The sequence below is a fragment of the Clarias gariepinus genome, chromosome 16 (assembly GCF_024256425.1).
Source record: "Clarias gariepinus isolate MV-2021 ecotype Netherlands chromosome 16, CGAR_prim_01v2, whole genome shotgun sequence".
Classification (NCBI taxonomy): Eukaryota; Metazoa; Chordata; class Actinopteri; order Siluriformes; family Clariidae; genus Clarias; species Clarias gariepinus.
In genome coordinates this window covers 1,165,108-1,192,656 of record NC_071115.1, presented here as the reverse complement: position 1 = coordinate 1,192,656, position 27,549 = coordinate 1,165,108, and the positions used below count along the sequence as shown (strand labels likewise).

General features: G+C 39.9%; 1 protein-coding gene across 1 annotated transcript; it reads left to right on the top strand.

Annotated features, from left to right (window-relative positions):
- Positions 1-14,008: 14,008 nt before the first annotated feature.
- LOC128544733 (perforin-1-like) lies at positions 14,009-16,312 on the top strand. The gene is made up of 4 exons (XM_053514980.1): positions 14,009-14,541; positions 14,632-14,770; positions 14,931-15,148; positions 15,327-16,312. Exons 1-4 carry the CDS (start codon positions 14,027-14,029, stop codon positions 16,204-16,206), a joined length of 1,752 nt encoding a protein of 583 aa, XP_053370955.1. The 5' UTR covers positions 14,009-14,026; the 3' UTR covers positions 16,207-16,312.
- The last annotated feature ends 11,237 nt before the right edge of the window (positions 16,313-27,549 follow it).

Below are 27,549 nucleotides of genomic sequence, written 5' to 3'. Positions count from 1 at the left end.
CAAGAAATCTTCCTTGGTTTAGAGGACAGAGGGCATATGAGGTCAATGGATGAGGAGAGAGAGGAGAGAAAAGTAGTTGCAGTCTCTACTGGTAGAAAGGAAACAGAGTCTGGGTCTGGGAGGGATGTTGGGGAACAGGAAGACACAGAGGAAAGAAAGATAGTATACAGTAGCACTTTTAACAATGGTCAGTGTCTCAAAGCAGCTTCACAAAAATTAAAAGAAAATTTTAAAAAGAAAAATTTATGGAAGTGTGCATGTGTGAGAAAAATGTGTCTAGAAAATAATGAGATGAATTAATGAATGAATGATGAATGAAATGTCTCTGATGAGCAAGCCAAGGGTGACGGCGACAGTGTCAAGGAAAAACTCCCTGAGATGGCAATAGAAGGAAACCTTGAGAGGAACCAGACTCAACAGGGAACCCATCCTCATTTGGGTGATAACTGATAGAAATTATATAACATTGTTTGTTATGCAGCTGGAAGTTCGATATAACAGAAGTTCTTTAAATTAACATGAAGTCTAGTTCAGCACAGGGACGAGTCAGTAGGTGCAAAGGGCAGATGGGGTCTGGATCACTGGGAGCACAGGAGCAGCATGTGTAGCTCCAACCATCATAAAGCAGAATCTGGATGCTTCTCTGGATGGCTTAGGAACCTCACAGGGTTTGCCTTTGTCTACTGAAGCTGGCACAATCTCCAGATGCCTCGAGATAGGTAGAAAAATAAAGAACATATGGAAGGAATTAGCGTAGTTGCCATTTAGGATAAATGTACTGGAGTATGAGGTTATGGGATGAATTATGTTTATGCCAGATTAAAGAGATGCGTCTTGAGTCTACTTTTATGCTGGGAAACTGTGTCTGAGCCGCTATTGTCTGAAAAGCTATTCCAAAGCTTTGGAGCTAAATATGAAAATGCCCTACCCCCTTTTAGTTTTAAAAAATTCTGGGAACTACCAGTTTTGTGATCTTAAGGAGCGTGGTGGATTATAGCATATCAGAATACAGGTTAGATATGTGGGAGCTAAACCATTAAAAGCCTTGTATGTAAGTAATACTATTTTGTAATTAATTCTAAACTGAACGGATAGCCAGTGCAGGGATGATAATATTGGGGTTATATGATCATATTTTTTGGATCTAGTGAGAACCCTGGCGGCTGAATTTTGGACTAACTGAAGCTTGTTTATTGAGGATGCAGGACAACCACCTAGTAATGCATTACAATAGTCCAGTCTGGCGGTCATGAATGCATGAACTAGCTATTCTGCATCAGATACAAATAAGATGTTTCTAAGCTTGGCAACATTTCTAAGATGGAAAAAGGCTGTTTTTGTGATATTGGAGATATAATTTACAAAGGACAAGTTACTGTCTAATATTACACCCAGGCCTTTGTCGAGCTGGTAGTAACAGTAACAGTTCTAAACGCAAGCTAAATTGTGAGAGCTGTTGTGTACTGGTTTTTGGGCCAATAAGTAATATATCTGTCTTGTCTGAATTTAGTAAAAGAAAGTTATCAGTCATGGGGTATCTAATCCAATGTCTTCTAATGATGTTACCCAAGGGAAGCATGTATATTGAAAACAACAGAGCTCCCAAAACTGACCCTTGTGGGACCCCATATTTCACTGGCATTACACCAGACAGTTCTCCATTTAGATCTACAAAATGGTATCAATCAGACAGGTATGATCTAAACCATTTTAATGCCAGTCCCTGAATACCTATATGATTTTCTAGGTGATCTTTAAGAATATTATGATCTATAGTGTTGAATGCAGCACTAAGATCAAGTATGACTCGTATTGTTTATATAAAAGGAAGGTTCTGTTACAGAATCGGTCTGTAATTTGTTATTTCATTTGGGTCTAAAATAGATTTTTTAAGAAGAGGCTCAGTAACTGCCAACTTGAAAGGTTTAGGGACGTGACGTAGATATAATGAGGAATTAATAGTATTTAGAAGTGGCTCTCCAACCATATGCATCACTGCTTTTAAAAATCTGGTTGGGATTGGATCTAATAAGCACGTTGTTCATTTAGCCTGGATTATACAGCTCTTCCTGTTCTATACCTGTAAAGCACTGAAAATCTAAATGTGAAGCTTTAGACTGAACTGGATCATGAGATGCTATTAGAGGTTGAACCTCCATTATTTACTTCCAGATACTATCTTCTTCTAAACTATGATGGGATACTCTCTGCAGGCATCTTAGGTTTTGTTAGGCAAGCCACTGTACTAAATAAGAAGCTGGGATTGTTTTGGTTTCTTGCTATCAGTTGGCTAAGATGCTCAGTCCTAGCAGTTTTTAGAGCCTGTCTATAGCTGCACATACTGTCTTTATACGCATTCCTCAAAACTTCTAATTTAGTTTTTCTCCATTTTCGCTCGAGGGTATGGGTTGCTCTCTTTAGGGCGTGAGTATGACTGTTGTACCAAGAAGCAAGTGTTTTATCTCTGACTTTTTAATCTGATGGGAGCAACAATGTCTAATGTACTGGTAAAAATAGTGGCCATGCTGCTAGTCACTTCATCTAGATCGTCTGCATTTAGGGGTCTAATAAGAATTTGGGACAGATCCGGCAGTTTACTTGTCAATATGTCTTGAGTAGTTGGATTTATGTTTTCACCAAATCAATAACATGGGGAGACACAGCTAATCTGTTCTATGGGTAGAGTATATATCAGGAGATGATGATCTGTGATATTACTTTGAGATAAAATCTCTATATTAGAGACATCTATACCATGGGATATAATTAAATCTAGAGTATGATTCAAGCAGTGAGTTGCTCCATTTATATTTTGTTTAACCCCACAGGAATTTAGTAAATCCATAAATGCGAGGGCTAAAGCGTTGTTAGCATCATCCACATGAATGTTAAAGTCTCCTACTATCAACACTTTGTCAGGGTTAATCAATAAGTCTTAAAGCAGATGTCCAAATTCTTTAAGAAAATCGCCATGCCCTGGGGGGTCTGTACACGGTGGCCATTGTAAAATATACAAGGGTTTATTATGTATTTCACTAAGTGCAACATTAATGATAATGAGTTAAACCTGGGCCTTGTTTTCTGACTAACAGTGGGTACATCATTGTAGATAGTTACAACACCACGCGACCAGTTAGACGGGGCCCGTGCTTATAGAAATATCCTGATGGGGTAGACTCATTCAGACCAACATATTCATTTGGTTTAAGCCAGGTTTCAGTTAACAGAGTGCGTCAAGGCAATAATCTGACATCATTTCATTAACAATAAGTGCTTTAGGTGCAAGGGATCTGATGTTGAGAAGTCTAAACTTTAGAGGTAGATTTTAAATTACTTATTTGGCCTTGGCCCTGGTTTTCTGGTTATTAGGTATTAGGTTATTAATTTTTTTTTTCTTTTTTCTCACTATTCGGGGAACAGACATTTAGAGGCAGACACACAACCGACATGGTGTTTAAAAACGGAAATAATCAGTGTAAAAATGCGTAGGCAAAGTTGTGATATCCGGGCTAATGGGCTAGCGATGCTAATGGGATAGCCGGCTAGAAGTGGTGTGCTGCAAAACTACTAAAAATTAACAATATAACAGACACTTATCTGTTATATGTTCAATCTTCGTAAGAGGACAAAAACATTGGCAAATTGGTCAGTCTGGCGGAGCTCAGAAAAGCAGCATCTCTGTCACTGAAGAAACATCTCTGGATCTCTCTTCCCAGCTTCTTGTTATTAGCATAACAGTGTATCATCATAATGCTTACATATTACAGTGAAACCTTGGATTACAAGCATCCGGAAGCATTGTTTGTTTGTGTATGTGTGTAAAGCTAAAGTAAGAGGAAAGTTGAAGTGAGATATGCGCACTAAGACCAAACAGTGGAGATGATTACCCACATTTCTGCAGCACAAGAGAGAGAAAAACGACTGGCTCAGTTGTGATCACGTGACGCTCAGCATCAAAACAAGAAGTGCATGTGTGATATATAATACTCTGTACTCGTAAACCAAGTATTGATCGTTTTTCAAGTCCAAATTCATTTAAAAATCTTTGCTCATCTTGCGGAACACTCACGTGACTGCGTTGCTCACAATCCGAGGTTCCACTGTACATATTTTCTTAGTTTGTAATTATTTTATCACATTTGCAGATAAATTTCTGGAGATATTGTATGAGTGTTTTCTTATTATTGGTGATGATGAACAGTAGCTAATTTAATTTCCAATTTACACACCTTGTGAATATCTACTGAACCAACCTATCTTTGGCAAAATGACGCTGGGCCAACCACTGATGCCAACATTGGTCCAACATATGCACTGCCGCTGGCCCAACGTTGGCCCTTTAGCGGTCTGCTATCTGGAATTTAATTGAGCGCTTTACATGGTTCATTTAGAAGAACCATGTAAAGCGTTCAAATTTTTTCAGATCACACACATATCAAAGTAAGTAAAATAATCTTAATGCATGAACGGCATTCATTTTCTATAAACATCTTTATTTATATAAGACATACAGATTAGGCTAATTGGCTTTCCAAATTACACATAGATGGTCGTTTGGAGAAGGAAATGGCAACCTACTCCAGTATCCTTTCCAAGAAAACCCAGCATCTAGGAAGACTTGGCATACTATGGTTCATGAGGTCAGAAAGAGTTGGACACAACTTAATGACTAAAAAAACAAACAAACAAGAAAAAATTTGAATTACTGTGGAACCTTGGATTACAAGCATAATTCGTTCCAGAAGGGTTCGTATTCAAAAACATTCGTAAACCAAATAAAATTTTCCCATAAGAAATAATGTAAACTCAAATTATTCGTTCCACAGCCCAAAATCCACACTACTGTTCAAAAGTTTGGTGTCACTTTCTAACTCTGTGATCGTTCCTGATTTTCATTTCTTTCTACATTGTAAAGGAATGCTGAAGGCGTCCAAAAATGCATTAATCTCCTTTGAACAGTTGATATTGAGATGTTTCTGCTACTTCTGCTCTGTAAAGACTTCATAACGCCTCTAATGCTCTAATGAGGTGCTGTTAATTGGTCATTTTTCAAGCTGATAACTCTAAATGAACTTCTGGTCTGTGGCAGAGATAGGTTTTGGTCTCGCCCTCCTGGGACGGCCTTCATGAGAGCCAGTTTCATTATGGTGCTTGACGGATTTTGCAAATTGACTTGACAATACTGTTCTTGCAAGAACTATTACAGAAAGCCTGACCTCTGTGTCTTAAAATAACAACTAACTGTTGTTTTTCTTGTTGTTATGTAATTACCTAATTCCATAGGTGTTATTTTATAGTTTTGAAATCCCCAGTATTGTTGTAGAATGTAGAAAATAAATCACTAAACAAAAACAAAGAAATTTGCAAGTGACCCCAAACTTTTGTAGTGTAAGTGTTTCTGTTTGTGTGAGCACGCGCACGCGTGTGTGTGTGTGTATGTGTGTGAGTGTGAATCTAAAGTGAGCTCCCTCCCCTCTCCCCCTTCTCGTCCTGCACAGACCCTTCCCACACACAAGGGAAACATATCGGAAAAATAAACAAGGAAAAGGATTAAGAAAGACATGAATCTGGACAATGACCTTCCTCCAGATGTCTATACTGTATAGTTGAGTCATTGGCAATCTTTAAGCAATGACTAAATACCTATCTGTATCCCCCCACCATAAAAAAACCTGACGTTGGTTGACCGGTACTAAGTTGCGCAGTGTAAAAATCTATTCAATGATGAAAACTTCAAGGCACTTTTGTAAGTCATCCTGGATAAGAGCGTCTGCCAAATGCATAAAATGTTTTTTTGGATGGTGAGCTGTATTGGATTTCTGCCAGACATACAGTTTGGTGTTATGGCCAAATAATTACATTTTAGTCTCATCTGACCACATGTATTTTTGCAAAGCTCAGTCGTGACTGCATGTGGCATTTCTGAGGAGTGGCCTTTTTCTAGCAACACTCCCATACAAGCCATTTGTTTGGCCAATAATTCAACCAATAATTAAGAAACCTGACCTCGACCCCTGTCAGCTGTCCAGTTACAGGCCGATATCAAACCTCCCCTTTATCTCTAAGATTCTGGAAAAGATAGTAGCGGAGCAGCTATGCTCATATATACATAGAAATGGCATACATGAACTGTATCAGTCAGGATTTAGGCCTCATCACAGTACAGAAACAGCGCTCGTTAAAGTAGTAAATGACATTCTATTGGCCTCTGATCAGGGTTGTGTAACTATGCTTGTACTACTTGACCTCAGTGCAGCTTTTGACACCGTTGATCACGCTATTCTTCTTCACAGATTAGAAAATGTAGTGGGAATTAAGGGTACAGCCCTCTCCTGGCTCAGATCCTATCTGACCCATCGTTATCAGTATGTAGACTTAAATGGTGATTATTCTGCATGTTCTCTAGTGGAGTTTGGCGTTCCGCAGGGTTCAGTTTTAGGTCCACTGCTTTTTTCCCTTTACATGCTTCCTCTGGGCAACATAATCCGTAAGCATGGTATTAGTTTTCATTGTTATGCTGACGATACACAGTTATATGTCTCAGCAAAACCTGATGAGAAAAAACAGCTTACTAAAGTTGAGCAATGTGTGCAGGACATAAGAAATTGGATGCTAATTAACTTCCTTCTGCTTAATCCAGATAAGACAGAAGTTCTAGTCATAGGACCGCATACAGCTAGAAGTAAGATTTTAGATCACACCGTAACTTTAGATGGCCTTTCTGTTCCATCAAGTGCGACAGTGAAAGACCTTGGTGTGATTATAGATTCCAGCCTTTCATTTGATGCTCATGTAGATAATATTACCAGGATAGCATTCTTTCACCTCAGAAATATTGCCAGAATAAGAAATTTATTGTCGCTAAACGACGCAGAAAAACTAGTTCATGCTTTTATCAACATTATGAATATTAACAATGCATTTTTAATAACTTAATCTTAAGAACTGTATAAACCTATTTGCCAACCATGTAAAAATCTGACAATTGTTTGACAAACGAAGTGACCAAAATTTTATATTTTACTGTCAATAAGCTTTACGTTTCCTAAATATTTTCTACAGGGCCACAAAAGTGTGTTTGAGTTCACCAAGATAGCGCAAGTTTAGCGCATAGTTGAGGCCAAACCACATGGAACGTTCATGTGTGACTGATGGAAACTCAATAAGTCACAATCCCGATTACATGTGGTGGCTGAAGACAGTCTTCTTCCTCCCTGAGGACAAACAGGGTTATTTCTGCCTGAGCTTCATCTTTCTGAACAACCTAATAAAAGAAAGGACATTTGTTAAACAAGTTGCTCTACTTGGCAAAACAGTGTCTGATGTATGAATGTAAAAATCACTTAATGCTCCCTATGAGTGCAAAAAAACACCTAGGATTATGGTGCATCAAGTTAAATGTAATTATGTCAATGAATAGGCCAAAACTACTGGCATACACACACACACACACACACACACACACACACACACATTATATATTACATTATATTGCCAAAAGTATTGGCTCGCCTGCCTTCACATGCATACAGTATAAACCTGAGTAACATCCACTTCTTAATCCAAAGGGTTTAATATGATGTTGGCCTTTTGCAGCTCTAACAGCTTCAGCTCTTCTGTGAAGTCTTTCCACAAAGTTTAGGAGCATTTATGTAACTAATGTTAATACATACTATGATTAAAAATAATGGCCCTGTGTAAAGGTTGTGCTGCAGCTGATAATGCAAATGACCTCATATATGTGAATATAAAGGGGCAGAGGTAGTTTTTGGATGTTGGTACAGTATACTGATTGGAGGCTCACAGGTTTAAGCCTGAGCACATCCAAGCTGCCACCTGGACCGTAGAGCAAGGCTAATTATTAATTCAGTAATATTTTTCAGTCCTAAGGTTGAAACACTTACCAGTGCTTAATCAGTTGGTCCACACCTTCCACTAAATACACCATAAGACATTTCAGGAGATACTCTCTTCATACATTCACCTCCAGGATCTGGGCATGTAAAAACAAACATAGTACTGTTGGTTATGTTAGGCTTGTGAAGCGTGATCAAATAAACATGGCAGACATTGAAACCTGTATTCAGACAGCATTCACTAACCTATGAACAAGTTAAACTGAAATGTTTTATTCTGCTAGTTATGTTTTAATTTAGTGCGTCACAGCCAACTTGATTTGGATGCCTTGCTCAGCTCCTGTGGCTTCCATTCACAATATTACATTTTAACTCCAAGCTAATTTCTGTTATTTTTGAGTGAGTACATACCAGATCAAGAACTTGAAGATGAAGATTATATCTCTGGTCTTCTCTCTGATCATTCCTCCCTTGATTCTGATTATTTCAATTAGTTTGTAGTGTTGCTTGTTCAAGGAAACCAGCAATCTTGCTTAAAGTGGAGCAGTTATAATTCTCAGAAACGTATTACTGATCTAAAAAAATAAATAAATAAAAAAAATGGACTGGCTCAAGTTCTTAGCAAATCTTAATTACAGTATGTATAGAAAGAATCACCCCCCCCCCCCCCACACACACACACAAAGACCTTTAAAATAACTGCATTCTGTTGCTATAAGTGCTCACTACTGATAATACAATAAACCCATGAACATAATTCAGTTTCGCAGGATAATTGAAATTATTCTCCGATATCATCAGATAATTCAACTTCATTCATGACACAGTAATGTCTAACCTCAGCTTTTTGTTCTGTGTAAACACTAGTGGACAGTGGGACAGTGCTCCGCCCATTAATCCATGCTACTACTACCAAGCAAACTGGAAGTTTTTTAATAATTATATATATAAATAATTAACTGTTGTGTGTTTTATTTCACATTTAATTTACATGGTTAATTTAATCGGTCGACTTGTGGACTGTTGTACTTTTAGTCCAGAAGGTTTTAATTCAATTCAATTTTATTTTATTTGTATAGCGCTTTTAGCAATTGTGATTGTCGCAAAGCAGCTTTACACAGTCAAAAAAAACTATTTAAGTTTGTATGAAATGTAAATTTGTATGAATCAGAATGGTCAGTTTGTCCCTGGTGAACAAGCCGAGGGCGACAGTGGCAAGGAAAAACTCCCTGAGATGGTAATAGGAAGAAACCTTGAGAGGAACCAGACTCAACAGGGAACCCATCCTCATCTGGGTGATACAGAAAGCAGGGATTGATCTGCACTCATACTGTGTGTTAGTTGGCCGGCAGTTCAGCTATAACAGTTGATGTTAATTGATGTTAATATGGAGTCCAGTTACACTTTAAAATTTAACTAGATAGATGTTGAATGAATTAATAGTGGATTGTTGGCCCAACGTCTTACAGTGGTATTACAGAACTATATTTATTTGTTTATTGCCTCTTTTCTATTTTTCTATTTCTCATTATTATTTCTATTTATTATTTCGCCTCACTGAAACCTGGCTTAAACCAAATGAATATATTTCTGTCTAATCAGAATTAAGCAAAAGAAAGTTAATAAGCACCCAGTGTCCAATGTCCTTCACACATTCACACACAACTTATTAAGCTGATGTTTCTCATCTGGCTTTGTCCAAAATGTCTTGCAGTGCTGAAGCATTAACACTTCCTTTTACTGGAACTAAGAGGCTGAGCCCAATTCCTTAAAAACAACCCCACCATAATCATAATACCCCCACAACTTTACACTTGACAGTCAGCCAAGTACTGTTCTCCCGACAAGCGCCAAATCCAGACTCATACATCAGATTGCCAGACAGAAAAGCTTTTGACTCTCTGCCTACATCACTTGTCAGCTATGTGTCTAATTCTGACTTCTGCCAACACTCATCACTCATTTAAGCATTCGACCTGGGGGTTTCACCAGCACTGAATCAACCTTTTAATTAAAAGTTCTATTAAGCAATCAACTGTGCAATTTACCCACAATCCATTAAGCAATTTTACCAGTATTTGGCTAAGCAAGCCTTCTTTGCTGTTTTTAATGTTAAACTTTATCTTCCCCTTTTTTGTTTTTTTTTGTGAGTCAAAAAATATGCCTGCTTACAGTAAGCAACAATTACACTTTTTATCTTAAAACATGATTATAATGTTGTAACTTCATAATATTCATCGAGCAAATGCATATTTAATGACTTTGTAGTATAGAAGGATATTAGGCCCGAAACAAATATCTGTTAAATAATAGTTGATCTGAAATAATTTTGTCACAGATAGAACTACATAATATTAATTCTAAATCAAATAAGTATTAAAGTAATTATAAAACAAATAAGCACATCATAATAAAATAGTTTATATATAAAATTACTCTTAATATCAAGAGTAATATATAGTATGATATTATATAATAATAATATTTATGAATAATAGTAAATATTATTATAATACTATTATAATATTAATATAATAATATATTCCACAGTTTCCTGTGGAAATGACTGTGAAAAAAAGGTAGGATTTAATTCAATAAATTCAACTTAATTTGTATAGCACTTTTAACAATTGTAATTATACACAATTTACACAATCAAATTTAATTATAAGTTATAAGTTTATATGAAATGTGAATGAATTAAATTGATTAAAAGGTCCCTGATGAGCAAGCTGGGGGTAAAAGTGGCAATAAAAAAACTTCCTGAGATGGCAATAGGAAGAAACCTTAAGAAGAACCAAACTCAACAGGGAACCATTTAGTGGCTCTAACAGGGTCCTCAAGGGCACGACCACTGATGCAGCCAACATCAGCTATTGCTCCTCTGGTAACCGCGGAGCTGATCCCGACTTGGGAAAGTGACCTTAATATCGATTCAGCTGCCTTTTTTGGTGGCTGAGTCGCAAAGGCTGGCTCTTGGCAAACCTGAAACTGCTGGGGGTAGCTTAAGCAGTCCATCAGCAGCTGCCTTTTGCCTGCAGCACATGGGGCACATGGCTCTGGGGCACATGGCATCGCCCGCTCCCATGCCACTTATGCAGTTAATGTCCGCATGCTCTTTCCAGACTTCCAAACCCCAAGCTAAAGAGTGGAGCAAGCCCAAGGTCCTTAGATGATACTGTGCCATCAGCCATGCCAGGTTAAGATGCCCTGCCCTTCACACACCTGCTGGGGCCAAGGGGGGCCAATGGCAATCACTGTATTTATTTCCATTTTAATACCCACACATTCATCACTCACACACGCATTCACACACTACAGGCAATTAGGTCACGGCACTTAGCCTAATCTGCATGTCTTTAACCTATAAGAGGAAACCAGAAAACCCAAAGAAAACCCAAAGAAAACCCACCAAGTACAGGGAGAACATGCAAACTCCATGGGGAATTAAACCCGGCGACAGTGCTAACCTCTAACCCACCATGCTGCCTTTATGTTGCAATACAACATCTTTTTATATTCTTAAAATTATTTATTGGTTCAGTTTTAAAAAGCATCAAGCCTTTACTAGCTACTGTATTTTCTCTTTGCTACTTAATAATTCTTAGAGAAACATAAGTACTGCACAAACACAAAGACAAATGATTGTCCATTAAACTACTATTAAATAATCTGTATATGCTAATGAGTAAATAGGCAAATCATAATGAGATGTGCACTGAAGTCAACCTAATGACTGATCTGCTGAGTATAACAAAGTTCAGGTGAACACAATGAACAATTATGAGCTAAGGATCACATGCTAAAGTCTCATTGATGGATTAGATGACTGGTGAGTATAGTCATTATATCACAAAGGTAAGATAAAGGCTTTTTCACATATTGCACTGTGAAGGCACTGTGATTGCCTACAAGCAGTGGGTCTCATCTCTGCCTGCTCACCCTGAAGTGATCTCCAACTTGATTGAGTTCCTTCACAAGTTGCAGCTAAAGAAAAAACACCAGAGAAAATCTGTGCGATGCCATTAAGAACTACGTCCTTCAGAGGGCTCTGCTGAAAGACTCTGCTACACATATTGTACCACACTTTTTTCAGACCTCTTCCAGTTTATAGACCTATTTATAGACTGATTAATGGTCCTGCCCCGTGTCAGGCATGTGTATAAATACAAGATGCAGAACTAAAAGGGAACATTTTACAGGTTGTAAAAGGTTCAGTAAGAAGACCTCTGTAAAGTGCAGATTATATTTGCTCTCACACACATCACGGTAAGTGAAATGACTTTTAAATCTGAATTACTTTTCCTTTTTAATGGTGTTTTTACAATTTGTTTTTAAAACTACATATATGCTGATTCTGGGCACAAATTCACACAGCACACTTCTAAACCTTGTGGAAAACGTTCCCAGAAGAGTTGAAGCTGTTGTGTGTGTATGTGTGTGTGTGTGTGTGTGTGTGTGTGTGTGTGTGTATATATATAATCAATCATGGAGGGTCTACAATTTTCAGCATACCTGTAGGTGTATTTCCACTGTGAGAGACCGCATATAAAAAGAAAAATCTGGAAATCACATTGTATGATTTTTTAACAATTTATTTGATACTATCAGTTCGATAGTTCATGACTGGAACTTCTTACAAGTCTACCTGGGTCTTCAATAACTACCTGGACTCCATATTAACATCAATTAACATCAGCTATTATAGCTGAACTGCCTCCCACCCTACACACTGTATAAATGCAGATCATTTACTGCTTTCTGTTTCACCCAGATGAGGATGGGTTCCCTGTTGAGTCTGGTTCCTCTCAAGGTTTCTTCCTATTACCATCTCAGGGAGTTTTTCCTTGCCACAGTCGCCCTCGGCTTGCTCACCAGGGACAAACTGACCATTTTGATTCATACAAATTCACATTTCATACAAACTTAAATAATTCTTTTGATTGTGTAAAACTGCTTTGCGGCAATGAAAATTGCTAAAAGCGCTATACAAATAAAATTGAATTGAATTGAATTGAATTTGTGAATTACTGTGTCAAATAAGCATTTGATCACTTGCTTATCAGCCAGATTTCTGACCCTTAAAGACCTGTTATTCTGCTTTTAAATAGTCCAGCTACACTCTGCTCATGATTCTAAATCAGTAGCACCTGTTTGAGGTGGTTAGCTGTCATAAAGACACCTGTGCACCCCACAATCAGCCAAAGTCTAAATAGATACATGGGGTATCAATGATGCTAAGAATGGTGAAGAATCAGCCCAGAACTACACGGGAGGAGCTGGTCAATGCCGTGAAGAGAGCTGGGACCATCGTTTCCAAGGCTACCATCAGTAATACACTAAGACGTCATGGTTTAAAATCTTGCATCGCACGGAAGGTTCCCCTGCTTAAGTCAGCCCATGTCCAGGCCCGTCTGAAGTTTGCCATGGACCATCTGGATGATCCAGAGGAGTCATGGGAGAAAGTCCTGTGGTCAGATGAGACCAAAGTAGAACTTTTTGGTCTTAACTGCATTCACCGTGTTTGAAGGAAGAAGAATGTCCCAATAATACCTACAGTGAAGCATGGGGCTGCACAGGGGACAGGACGACTGCACTGTATTAAGGAGAGGATGAATGGGGCCATGTATTGTGACATATAGGGCAAAAACCTCCTTCCCTCATTCAGACCATTAAAGATAGGGTTTAATGGGTCCTTTCCTTAAACACCTCAAACAGGGGCTACTAATTTAGAATCATAAGCAGAGTGTAGCTGGACTATTTAAAAGCAAAATAACAGGTCTTTAAAGGTCAGAAATCTGGCTGATAAGCGAGTGATCAAATACTTATTTGACAGTAATTGACAAATAAATTCTTTAAAAAAATCATACAATGTGATTTCCGGATTTTTCTTTTTAGATTCTGGAACTGCAATCCAGAGCTTCAAAATCAAAAGAAAAAATGAGGAATGGAACATTTTTGGAATATAAGTTTTAAAGTTTCACAAATGTTAATTAAATCGTCAAAACTTTTTACAATATTAAACAGAGCCAAATTTTATTATAAATGCAAAACCCAATAGAAACTAGTGTAACTACACTAAATCTATGCTGTGATGTAACTCCAATTATTTGATAATTATAAAGATAAATTATTTTAACCCAAAAACAGGACTTACCCCAAAGCCAGCCATGCTGCGGACACTTCTGATTGGGGTCGTCTTTGCCACAACGCTCGCTCCAACCAGCCAGCAATGCATCAAGGCCCATCATTCTCAGTGTGCCAATGCAGAGTTCATTCCAGGATTTGACCTAGCAGGAGAAGGCTTTGACATCACCAAAATGCAACGGAAAGGAGCCTACGTCTTTGATATGAGCGTCTGGCTTAAGAAGGATGAGACCTGCACACTGTGTAAAAACTCCAACATAGGAGGTAAAGAGCAGAAGCTTCCTGTTTCTGTCGTAGACTGGAGACCACAGTCGTGCAATATGAAGTTGTCCAGCTCTGTCTACCACTCAAGTGAGGACCTGATCAACTCCAGCACCTCCTCTATTGAAAACGACTGGAAGTCAGATTTGCAAATAATGGTCAAGCAGTCAGAAATAATTGTAGGCAGTCACTCCAAGCTGGCTGAATATTCAATGAAGAAAACCAAAGAAGACAAGTTCAGCTTTGCCACCCATTCTGTCTCCTGTGGATACTACAGGTAGGTCATGATGTTTCATGTTGACTTAAATTTAATTTTACAACACAATTTAAAATTTATTTGAGTTCTACTTTATGGTCTGTCTCCTAGCTATAGAGTTTCAAGCACTCCAGTCATGCACCCAGAGCTACTTAAGGAACTCAGAGGTCTTCCTAAATGTTATGGGGAAAAAACAAAGCAGAGATATTTTGACTTCATTGACAAGTTTGGAACTCATTATTTCAGACAGGTGAATATTATAAAAGGTCTCCATGGAATCCGATGCAGCCTTTTCCAATCGACTTTTAAAGTTTATTAGTTTTTATTATTGAACAATCAATAAAACTTTACATTTTTAGGGTGAATATGAGTGTGCTTTTGTTTATTGGACAAATTATGATTGTATGCAGGTGACTCTGGGTGGAGAGGTTCGATCTGTGACCAGCATCAAGGCGTGCCAAGCATCCCTTCAGGGTCTGAGTGTGGACGAGGTGAAGATGTGTCTGGACATAGAAGTTACCCCCAGAAAAGGACCTTCTGCAGATTTTCAGAATAAGGCTAATCACTGCAAACGTTTGAAGCAGAAAGTTTTGAATGAAAAGAGCTTTGCTTGCAGCTTTAATGAGAGGTTTGTACAGCTCATCTCTCTCTCTCTCTATCTCTCTCTCTCTCTCACACACATGCTTTGTAACTAATAACAAACTAACAAGTGGGCCAAATGAACACTTATTTTAGCTAGCTAAAAAATACAAACATATATAAAATCCTATGTTATTACAAAACATTTCTTTTATCACCTCCAAAAGGGAAACCAATGTGATTGGTGGCCACAATGAGAACATCGACCTGCTCTTCTCATCCAATACTGACCCAAAGGCCTACGAGCAGTGGGTCTCATCTGTGCCTGCTCACCCTGATGTGATCTCCTACTCACTTGAGCCTCTTCACAAGTTAGAGGAAAAGGAAAATATCAGAGAGAATCTACGCAAAGCCATCAAGGACTACATTGTACAGAGGGCTCTAATTAAAGACTGCTCAAGCCCATGTAAGGCCGGTCGGAAGTCCAACCCTAAGGAACCGTGCAGCTGCACCTGCCACAACAACCCGGGTGTGGCCTTCAACTGTTGCCCCACACAGAAAGGATATGCTAAGGTTACTGTAACTGCAATTAGGGCCACAGGTTTATTTGGAGATTTCTTTGGTAATGAGGCAGATGCATATGTCAAGATTTTCCGCAATGATAACATCTTCGCTGGAAAGACCCCTGTTGTCTGGAACAGAAACCAGCCAACATGGAACTATGATTTCAGTTTTGACAACGATGACCTTAATCAGTTCAAAAGTGTGACATTGCAGGTGTGGGATGAAGACAGCGGCTGGAATGATGACTTACTTGGAGAATGCAAGATTAAACTGAAATCTGGACTGACGCAAGATACCTGCTCCCTCAATCATGGAACACTGTATTATAAAGTGATAGTAAAGTGCATCCCTGCTTTGACTGGTTCATTGTGTATGGAGTACCAGCCCACTCCCATGGACGCACAGTTGGAGAAAGTATACGTCTCCCGAAATGCTCGCCCGATTCCCATAAGCGTTCTGCTAGAGATGGGAGTGCTCCTCGATGAGCGCATTCCCCGCTTCAACCAGACCAACATTCCCAAAGCTACTGGTTTTGAATTGTAGACCAACTGTATAGATTGCGACTCCATCATGTATTCCTGCCAGCTATCATAATGTTCAAAGTAGAACAGATGGTTCTAGTAGAACAGATCATTTTGGTATGTTATTACAAAATTTTCCTGTACATTTGTGATGCTTTTTGTGTTTTGGAAGCTTAATAAAAATCGCTTTAAGCAAAATGCCACTGAAATATTCTTGATACTGTCGAGGACTGCCCCTAGAGGGCACTGTGGCCGTGTTTGTAGTTCTGTTGGAAGACCCAGTTTCCCAGAAGGCACCTCGGTCAGGTGATGATGAAGCTTTACCTGAGCCGAGGTGGCTCATTAGAGACGTTATAAAAAGCTGTTAGTTCTGAGAAACTCGGTCGAGCATTAAGACTGTCTAGTGGGCATTTGGTTTGTATTTTGCTTATTAGGGAATTTATGTTTAAACTGGCTCTGAAGGCTTGGGCTCTGTTATATGTAGATATGTGTATTTACTTTAACTTGTGTATGATCTGAGTACTGTTTTTTGTGTCTTCTGTCCTTTTGTTTTTAGGTTTTAAGTTATGTTTTGTTCTAAGCCTGGGTGTGCGTGTGTCGTTCGAAAGGGTGTGAATGTGTGGTACGCCGCTCGTAGGAGTGCAGGTGTGTGTGTGTCGCTCGTAGGAGCGCAGATGTGCGTGTGTCGCTTGTAGGAGCAGGAGTACGTGGGGTCAGGGGTAGCTCAGTGGTTAAGGCATTGGACTACGGTTCGGAAGATCCCAGGTTCAAACCCCACAACCACCAAGTTGCCACTGTTGGGCCCTTGAGCGCGGCCCTTAACCCTCAACTGCTCAGATGTGTAATGGGATAAAAATGTAAGTCGCTCTGGATAAGAGCGTCTGCCAAATGCCTAAATGTAAAGTAAATGAGTATGTGGGATGTTGCTCATGGGAGTGCAAGAGTGTGTACCAGGCTTAGAAGTCTCTGTGTATGTTTAGTGAGGAAGTGTGTGTGTATGTTTAGTGAGGTTATGTGTGTGTAACGGTATGGATAGAGAACCTGGGTGTTAGATTTGTGTTAGATATAAGGATCCTGACTGTGTGTGTGACTGTGGGTACAAAGATTGTGAATGTGTGTTAGGTCAAAAGAACCTGAGTGTATTATCTGTGAAGAACCAGAGTGAGTGAAGTTTAGAGAGCCTATGTGTTTGTTAAGCCTCCGTAGGTGGTATTTTGGTTATTTAGTTTTGGGGAAGTATTGTTTTTTTGGTTGTCAATAAAAGACTCTGGTTATCTGACAAGAGCCCTTTGCGTTTATGCCTGCCCTTTATCCGCCCACGGCGATGTAACACTCATGACAGATACAAGCTAGATGTTGTGTTGTGAGTCCCATAAAATAATGGTTTACGTTTAGAAAGTATTTTCTACCCTGACCAGGAAGTGCAAAACAAAATAACAAAACTGAAAACAAAAAAACACAATATTGGAAATAATATATATTAAAATATTAAAAACATAAGAAGTACTATCAAGTGTAGTCAATTTTTTTTTAAAGCGCATTTAACACAACTTAGTTGACCAAAGTGCTGTACAATCCTGAAATGAATCCTTAAATGAAAATACATTACATCTAAATGTCTGTGTGGCTGCAGTACTTTATGTATATTTTGAGTGACAGTCCAAGTCCAGCAGTAAGAATCAGCAAGCGAAAAGGTAGGTGTGGTTTGCGAATTACATTTTTACTGCTGATTGGACGAAACCTGCGACTGAAGATAACCTGAAGAATTGTGCCACAGAATAGTACAAGTATGATACAAAATACAATCCTTTTTTTTTATGGTATTAGAGTACAATCCTAAAAAAACGTAAAAAAAATAATAAATCAAACAAGATTTCCAATGTTACAAATATAGTTGTTTTGGTAATTTAAATAAATAAGGTAAACTTGTATAAATAAAGTACAACATGGTGCATTTTTTTGACTTGTATTTTACTGACCCCTGTACTGTATGTATGGAAGCAAAATAGTTCTGATTAATAATCCACACAAAAGACACGATGCACACATGCTTATCCTAGTTTACATGCGTGAAACCCAACTCACATGCACGAATAAAATATATTAACAAAAAAAAAACAACTCCTATGCACAAAATAAATATACATTCATAATATCATTCAGTTTCACAAATGCCTAATCTATAACTCACAGATGGATAACTGTGTTTTGTGTGTCTATTTTTGAGACGTTGCTGGCAGCAGCATGGGTCACTCACACTCTTTAGCCAATCAGATGCGACCTCACCATTCAACCAATCACAGCCCTCTAGGAGCGCAGCACTCAAGTAGCTCAGCATCACACACTTTTTGCGCAATCTGAGTTAATTACAACGAAAATGAAGCTTTACCGACTCAAACCAAGAACAGGATGCACATCGAAGGTATTACTTTATTTCATATTGTTTCATTAGTGAACTTTGCTGAAAATAACACAACTAACCACTTTATCATCTTTATAAACACTTCACCCTCATTATATGTTTGTCATTTAGGACAGTCACAGAGTTTTTAATTTGGAGAATAGATGTTTCTATGGGTCACAGGGTATTCTAATGTATCCGAATGCCACCAGATTAGCTTTTATTTCATTAAAGGGGCCATCCAGACCCATTTTTCATTAAATGTTAATATGGGATTCTTTAGGGTCCTAATGAAAAGTTTGTAATATACTTTAATTAAAAACTCTCAATGGTTGTGTAAAAAAACAAAACTTTTACCTGGTAAAAACTAGCTCTGTTCTTAGCAACCTGTTTCAGTACATGCTCCTTTAAATGCTCATGACCTCTGCTGAGCCCCCCCCCCAGTTCTGTGGGGCGTGTCTTCACAACACACGTGGGGTATAGCCACGGGCGTGTAGTCCAGTGCGGGCAATGCTTTGGACTGCATTACCCACAAAGCATTGCCCACAACGCAGTGCTTTGTGGGTAATGCAGTCCAAACTGGAAAACGCTGGAATATAGAGCCTGAGCCTGTTTTCTTCAGTAGCTTTTGGTTTGATTTAAGTACGGAACCTTCGCGGAAGTTTGTAATATCGCCTGACAACGCAGAAATTAAAAGAATGGACATGCATCGACTCAATTTGTCTTTCTCATCACTGTATGGGCATGAATTAAAGGGCTGTTGCGCTGCCGCGAGCAACGACAACAAAAGCGGAGAAGTTTACTGAGAGAGATACGGACGCGATGTGTTTACTGATGTGTTTACATGACTTCTTAATCTTTGACAGACATCGTTATAAACCATCTAACGTTACAAAGGTGGGCATAATATAGTTTTCCGACTACGTACATAGTTTGCAACTAAACAATCACTTTAATGCATTGTTTATTATAAACGGGCGATTAGGGATTATATAGAGACGGATGTACACAGAGAAGAAGCCATAACCATGTTCTATGAGAGTATAAGTTAACTTACACTCCACATTCTTCGTGATTATTAGAAAAGGCGATCTGCAAAGACTCATAGAAAAAGAAATTACTCACTGAGCCTGGTGAAGATGAAGCAGGAACACGAAGCGTTAGTACAGATCCATTTTTTAGGAGCTGCTTCCTAGCAAAACCTGCTTTATATTGACCCGCGTTTATAAAGCAGTCTGGTGAAAAATGATTAGCGCAAACATGAACGTGTTTAGGTAGATAGCGCGGGGACATTAGCTTCAAAAACAAAATTCAGCCACTGCGTCCTCAGCGGCTCAGATGTCCGTAGTAAATGACGACTGCTGTGTTAGCTATTACACCCACCAACTGTACAACACACTCGCTTAGGCAACATTTTGCTCCAGCAGCGAAAAACAATGGCTGACAGCTTCTTCTCACTCGGGGCGGGTCTTTGCTTAAACACCAGTGTCAATCAACTATAGTAGGAGCGGTCTCTGTCGGTGTGGCATCACATCGACAGGCATTTGCGATTGGCCTGATTTCAGAAGGGGCATTTTATTTTAATAAATGAAAAAAAAAACCACTGGGCGGCTCTTTATCATCGTAGAGTGGTTGTGTACGCACTCTCCTAACACACAGTTCAGTCTAAACAGCTTAAAAAAGTGCATGTAGGCCCATATGACCCCTTTAACAGCTCAAAAGTGTATAACAATGAATTAAAGCTGCACGATTTCAGCTTTTTTTTTAAAAAACAGACATACGATCTAATTCCTAAATAACAATGTCAAATATGATCATGTTCAAATTTGCTTTGGTGCCGTCACTGAGCCAGTGATTATTAAACAGCTTCAGTCACCATTATTTCTTACAATATGATTTCTTTACAGAGGTACTGGGATAAAAGTTTGTATTTCTGATATAAACACTAATGTCTACAATACAAACCAAAATAGAGTTTTTGAAAATGTAAAACATTTTGAAAGTGACTTTAGCTTCAAATAAAGGTCATATCAATTATATCAGGAGGTGGAGACAAGTGGTTGCTAAAAATGTACAGTACGTCATTAATTCATTCATTCATTTAATTATACAAGAGATTAGTTAAAAATGTTGATTTATCCAGTAATGCAATAAGTAAAGCCTTGAGTCTTGTGGGAGAATTATGTTTATTGTAAAGAATCGAAAATCATGGCTTTCAATTTATCCCTTCATGCAGCTTAGAGTGAATTATCAATAATGATAAAAGACTGTTTCAACAGGTAACAAATTGAGTTAATTGATAAAATAACCATCATGCTTTGCGGGAGGGGTTGCTATGTGTTCACCATGTTGGGGAAGGGTGCTTGGGTTAGTGGCTTCGGCCATGTTTGTGTGTGGAGTGTGTGTGACCTGATGAATGTGCTCCGGGTTTATGCTAAGGCTAAATTGGATGTGGTTCTTGTGTGAATGTGTTGTTCATGCTATACCAGTGCTGTGTTAAATAAAGTACTCCCAGCCATTTCATTGGGCAGCAATTAAGCTCACTCGTCTCTCCAACATCCTTTCTGGCGGTAAAACACTACAATACATTCAAGTTTTGGGGTCAGTTGCAAATTTCTTTGTTTTTGTTTAGTGATTTATTTTCTACATTCTACAACAATGCTGGGGATTTCAAAACTATAAAATAACACATATGGAATGAGGTAATTACATAACAACAAAAACGTCTAGGGTTATTTTGCTGTAACCCTGTTCCCTGAAAAAGCGGGAACAAGATGCTGCGTGAAAACGCTATGGGAACATCTTTTTGTGTTGCCAGTTGTGAAGCATGTGTATTAAATATGCTATTTTTTTTGGCTTATATAACCTCGGTCAGGTGACATCATCTAATAAAGTGCACCTGCAGGTTATAAATAGGAGTGAACCAGAAACATTCCTTAGATCAATTTTGTCTGAAAGGACATCCAGTCACGCAAGCAGTGCAGCATTAGAGCGCAGCATCTCTTTTCCGTTTTTTCAGGGAACAGGGTTACAGCAAAGTAACCCGAGACGTTCCCTTTTAAAAGCTACACTCGATGCTGCAAGAATACCAACACTGCCACACTGCAGTCTGGACCCCCAGGGTTGTGTTGCGTGTGCACACAATAGCCAAGGAGGACTCAGACCTAGCTCTGGAAGGCCGACTCGAGGGCCTGTGAGCCTGGAGTAGCATGAACATCCAAACTATAAAATCTAACAAATGCGTGCGGAGAGGACCAACCTGTTGCATCACACAATTGCTGCAAGAGGACTCCTCTTGACAGTGCAATAGATGAGGCAATCCCCCTGGTCGAATGAGCCCTGATTCCTAGAGGCGAAGTGTGACCATGCGCCTTGTAGGCTAGGGCAATAGCATCTCTCACCCAATGTGACAGTGGCGGCTGCCCCACTGTTGCGGCCCCCATAGCATATGGAAAGCTGCTCTGACTTACGCCATTGGCTAATGCGGTGGACATAAATCTAAAGAGCACGTACTGGACAGAGTAAGTTAAGTCTTACTTAAAGGCGGAGGACAGAATGCTTCGATAACAAATGGGTGCATGGTTGAGAATGGAACTTTCGGAAAATAGTTTGGATGAGGATGCAGAATAGCTTTGACTAGCCCAGGGGCAAAGTCTAGTCAGGATTGGGAGACTGACAAAGCCTGCAGATCTCCAGTTATTTTCAAGGAAGTAATGGCCGTTAGAAAAAACATCTTGAGAGTCAGAAGCCTGGCTGGCGCTGACTCTAGTGGCTTGAAAGGACCTTCAAGCACAATAAGTGCTTAAGAAGGGACCGTCGCTTTGAACCGCCTAAACCGTTTAGCTTCACGAATAAAACGGGCAACTAAAGGATGTTTCCCACAGAAACCCCGTTGGTCAGAACATGACAAGCGGCTATGTACGTTCTGAGAGTAGTAGGGCATAAGCCCGAGGACAACTTTTCTTTCAGAAACTCCAGCACTGAAACAATTCAGCATAGGACTGGGTCTACATGTTATGCCATGCACCAACTTTCAAATACACTCCATTTGAGGGCATAAGTTCTTCTAGTGGAGAAAGCCCTAGCATTTAAAATAGTTTTGATTACACTGGCTGGAAGACCAGCATCTCTTAATTGGTTCTCTTCAGGGGCCAGACGTGAAGGTTCCCGAGGTTGGACCGGGGAGGAAATATTGTCCCCTGTGCCAGAGACAGAAGATCCCTTCTCACTGGAATCACCGACGGTGAGCTGTCGAGGAGAGATATTAGATCCGAGAACCACACTCTGGTTAGCTAATGGGGCGCTTTCAGTAAGAGGCGCAAACCCTGTTGACGGACCCTTGCTAGGACTGCCGGAAGCAGAGCTATCAGGGGAACGCATAAAGGAATAATCTGGGCCACGTATGGGCCATGGCGTCCAGACCCAGGAAAGCTGGAAAAGTCAGAGAGTAGTGAAGGGGACATTGTGCTGTTTCTTGCGAGGCAAAGAGGTCCACCTCTGCTACATGAAATCTCTCCCAGATTTGACTGACTACTTTGGGGTGACTACATTCTCTGTGTGTCACAGCTTGTGTGGACAGCAAATCTGCTCCCACATTCATATGCCCTATAATGTAAATCGCCCTGAGGGACAGGAACTTGTCCTGTGACAAAAGCAGAACCTGGTGCCCTAGCTTGTTCAAGCGGCGCAAGCGCAGTCTGTCCTGGTGATTTATATACGAGACTACCATAGTGTTGTCCACCCGCACTTGTACATGGTAGCCTCTCAACTGCTGGAGAAAGTGCTTTAGGGCCAGAAATAGAGACATCATTTCGAGGCAATTGATGTGCCATGCGAGAAGATGACCTCTCCAGCTACCCGAAAGCGAACCTCAGGAACTACCTGTGTTGTGGCAATATTTCTATATGAAAGTATGCATTCTTCAGATCAATTGTCACAAAACAATCACTTTGACAGTCAACATTTTGAACCTGTATTTTTCCAGATAGCGGTTCAGCTAGCGAAGATCTAAAGTTGGACGCAGCCCCCCATTCCTCTTGGGAACCAAGAAATACAGACTGTAGTGGCCTGACTCTCTGTCTGGTAGGGGAACATGTACTATGGCCCCTATTCCCAGCAACTTCTGTAACTCCAGAGTCAGCAGATGCGCCCTTTTTGGTTTCACAGAGAGTCAGACCCGATCTGGACTGCGTGGCCGACAGTCCCGACTCTTGAGCACAGCGGGGAAGGAATTTTATGAAAGCTAGCTTCACCCCTTGAACCTAGAGGCGACCGAGTTAACAGTGTCACCAAACATAAAGGAGAAATGCATGATCCTTAACCTTGATGCCCGTGAGATTCAGTCACAAGTGCCTCTCCGCAGGAACCATCCCAGCCCTAGAACAGCTGATAGCATGGGCCGTCTGCTTTGTTGCACGAAGAGACAAATCTGTGGCTCGGCATAATTCAATCATCAAGAGCCCCGCCATTGGTCAAGTCTTTCAGCAGGTCAGCCTGGTAACCCTGCGAAACCGCCATGGAAGCTCGCTGCTGCAGCCAGTCGATTTGCAGCCACTTGACCGCACGCGTTACTACTTCAAGTAACTCATCATAAACTCTATCGTCACTAGACGAGCGCTCTGAGGTGCTTTCGGGTTTCAATTTCCATCTTCACAAAAGCAAGAGAGGATGTCTCTCCTGTCTATTCAAAAAAGCAATGGAGCACGCTTGACAAGTGGACGGGAAAAAAGCGATAGCGCGAGAGAAATGAGGGGAGACTCCGACTCATGCACATCTGCCAGATCTGCGCGTGATCCCAAAAAAAACGCCGCGGCTGCTCTTTAAAGAAGGCGCAAAGAAGTACTTTAAAATCGGGAGGAGGTCACAATGCTCACACTCTCCCCGAAGCCTGAGGAGAGCGTGATTTTCCCCCAAACACTCGAAGCAGAAAGTGTGGAGATCGCCTTCCGAAAGAGCAAAACACAACAAAGCAGTCTAAAAGACAAAAGATCTGAGGAATGTTTCTGGTTCACTCCTATTTATTCAATTCAATTCAATTCAATTTTATTTGTATAGCGCTTTTAGCAATTTTCATTGCCGCAAAGCAGCTTTACATAGTCAAAAGAATTATTTAAGTTTGTATGAAATGTGAATTTGTTTGAATCAAAATGGTCAGTTTGTCCCTGGTGAGCAAGCCGAGGGCGACAGTGGCAAGGAAAAACTCCCTGAGATGGTAATAGGAAGAAACCTTCAGAGGAACCAGACTCAACAGGGAACCCATCCTCATTTGGGTGAAACAGAAAGCAGTAAATGATCTGCATTTATACAGTGTGTAGGGTGGGAGGCAGTTCAGCTATAATAGCTGATGTTAATTGATGTTAATATGGAGTCCAGGTAGTTATTGAAGACCCAGGTAGACTTGTAAGAAGTTCCAGTCATGAACTATCGAACTGTCAAGTCCCCAGAGAAACAGTTGCCAACACCAGTCAAGGCCAGAACCATTTTCTAGGTAGAGAAAATCATTCCCAGACACCAGACGCATCCCAGAGAGACACACGGGGCATCCATGTGACGAGATCTTCAGCCAGAAGCGGGGCACCAGGATGGGTCAGACAGGTCCGGAGGGCAGAGGGAGTCTGGATCACTGGCAGCTCAGGAACGACATGTGTAGCTCGACAGAGAGAGAGAGAAAGAGTGAAAGGAGGGGACAGGAGGAGAGAGGAAAAAGAAAGAGGGGCGGAAAGAGAAGAAGAGGAGAGATGGCAGTTAGGTATGGTCACAGTCACACAATGTATAATGTGAATGTATATTAACTGTAGAGTGCAAGCAGAGACTCCGGCAGGACTAACTATGACAGCATAACTAAAAGGGAGAGCCAGAAGGAAACACAAACATGAGGGCTTCCTGACATGTAAAGCAAACAATCACCTCACCGTCAGCAAACCTGAGTGATCAATGAGAGTGAGGAGGACAGCATCCAAACATACCAGTTCACCATAATACTCTACGTCCATGAGTCCCCCAGATCTGCTCCTTTACCTATGGAAAATCTATTTATAAAAATGCTTGGCTAAATAAATAGGTTTTTAGCCTGGACTTAAACACTGAGACTGTGTCTGAGTCCCGAACACTATTTGGAAGACTATTCCATAACTTTGGGGCTTTGTAAGAAAAAGCTCTGCCCCCAGCTGTATTTTTCATAATACGCGGTACTGACAAGCAGCCTGCATCCTTTGATCGAAGTAGGCGTAGCGGATCGTAAGACACTAGCAGTTCGCTCAGGTACTGCGGCGCGAGACCATTTAATGCTTTATATGTCAAGAGTAGTATTTTAAAATCAATGCGAAATTTCACAGGGAGCCAATGGAGTGAAGATAAGATAGGGGTGATGTGCTCATATCTTCTGGTTCTGGTGAGGACTCTCGCTGCTGCATTCTGGAATAGCTGAAGCTTATTTATGCATCTAGCTGAACAACCAGACAGTTAGGCATTACAATAGTCCAACCTAGAGGTGATAAAAGCATGAACTAGTTTTTCTGCGTCGTTTAGCGACAATAAATTTCTTATTCTGGCAATATTTCTGAGGTAAGAGAATGCTATCCTGGTAATATTATCTACATGTGCTTCAAATGAAAGGCTGGAATCAATAATCACACCAAGGTCTTTCACTGTTGCATTTGATGGAACAGAAAGGCCATCTAAAGTTACGGTGTGATCTAAAATTTTACTCCTAGCTGTATGCGGTCCTATGACTAGAACTTCTGTCTTATCCGGATTTAGCAGAAGGAAGTTAATTAGCATCCAATTTCTTATGTCCTGCACACATTGCTCAATTTTAGTAAGCTGTTTTTTCTCATCAGGTTTTGCTGAGACATATAACTGTCTATCGTCAGCATAACAATGAAAACTAATACCATGCTTACGGATTATGTTGCCCAGGGGAAGCATGTAAAGGGAAAAAAGCAGTGGACCTAAAACTGAACCCTGCGGAACGCCAAACTCCACTAGAGAACATGCAGAATAATCACCATTTAAGTCTACATACTGATAACGATGGGTCAGATAGGATCTGAGCCAGGAGAGGGCTGTACCCTTAATTCCCACTACATTTTCTAATCTGTGAAGAAGAATAGCGTGATCAATAGTGTCAAAAGCTGCACTGAGGTCAAGTAATACAAGCATAGTTACACAACCCTGATCAGAGGCCAATAGAATGTCATTTACTACTTTAACGAGCACTGTCACTGTACTGTGATGAGGCCTAAATCCTGACTGATACAGTTCATGTATGCCATTTCTATGTATATATGAGCATAGCTGCTCCGCTACTATCTTTTCCAGGATCTTAGAGATAAAGGGGAGGTTTGATATTGGTCTGTAACTGGACAGCTGACAGGGGTCGAGGTCAGGTTTCTTAATTATTGGTTTGATAACTGCTAATTTAAAATATTTTGGAACATATCCAATGCTGAGTGAAGAATTAATTATTCTCAACAGGGGTTCTATTATTGCTGGTACTATCTGTTTAAGAAAATGTGTCGGTACAGGATCTAATATACAGGTTGATGAATTTGAAGAAGAGATGAGTGAAATTAGTTCATTCTCTTCAAGGGTAGTAAAGTATTCTAGGTTCTGGTCTGACATGGCTAGATTAACATCTGCATCAATTACATTGTTCGGTTTCAAAACCTCAATTTTATGCCTAATATTTACAATTTTATTATTAAAAAAGTTCATGAAGTCCTCACTATTGCATGATGTTGTTGTGGAGATTTCTGCAGTGGTCTTATTTCTGGTTAATTTGGCTACAGCATTAAATAAGAATCTAGGATTATTTTTGTTATTTTCTATAAGAGTGGAGAGATATGTTGATCTAGCTACACTAAGAGCTTTTCTATAGTTCAGGATGCTCTCCTTCCATGCTATTTGAAATACTAGTAATTTAGTTTGACGCCATTTACGTTCTAATTTCCGAGCGGTCTGTTT

Bases quoted from the DNA above. Each gene is read 5' to 3' on its own strand.
- LOC128544733 (XM_053514980.1), top strand. From the start codon at position 14,027: ATGCTGCGGACACTTCTGATTGGGGTCGTCTTTGCCACAACGCTCGCT. The intron at 14,771-14,930 runs GTGAATATTATA...GATTGTATGCAG, and splicing joins GAACTCATTATTTCAGACAG to GTGACTCTGGGTGGAGAGGT. The intron at 15,149-15,326 runs GTTTGTACAGCT...CACCTCCAAAAG, and splicing joins GCTTGCAGCTTTAATGAGAG to GGAAACCAATGTGATTGGTG.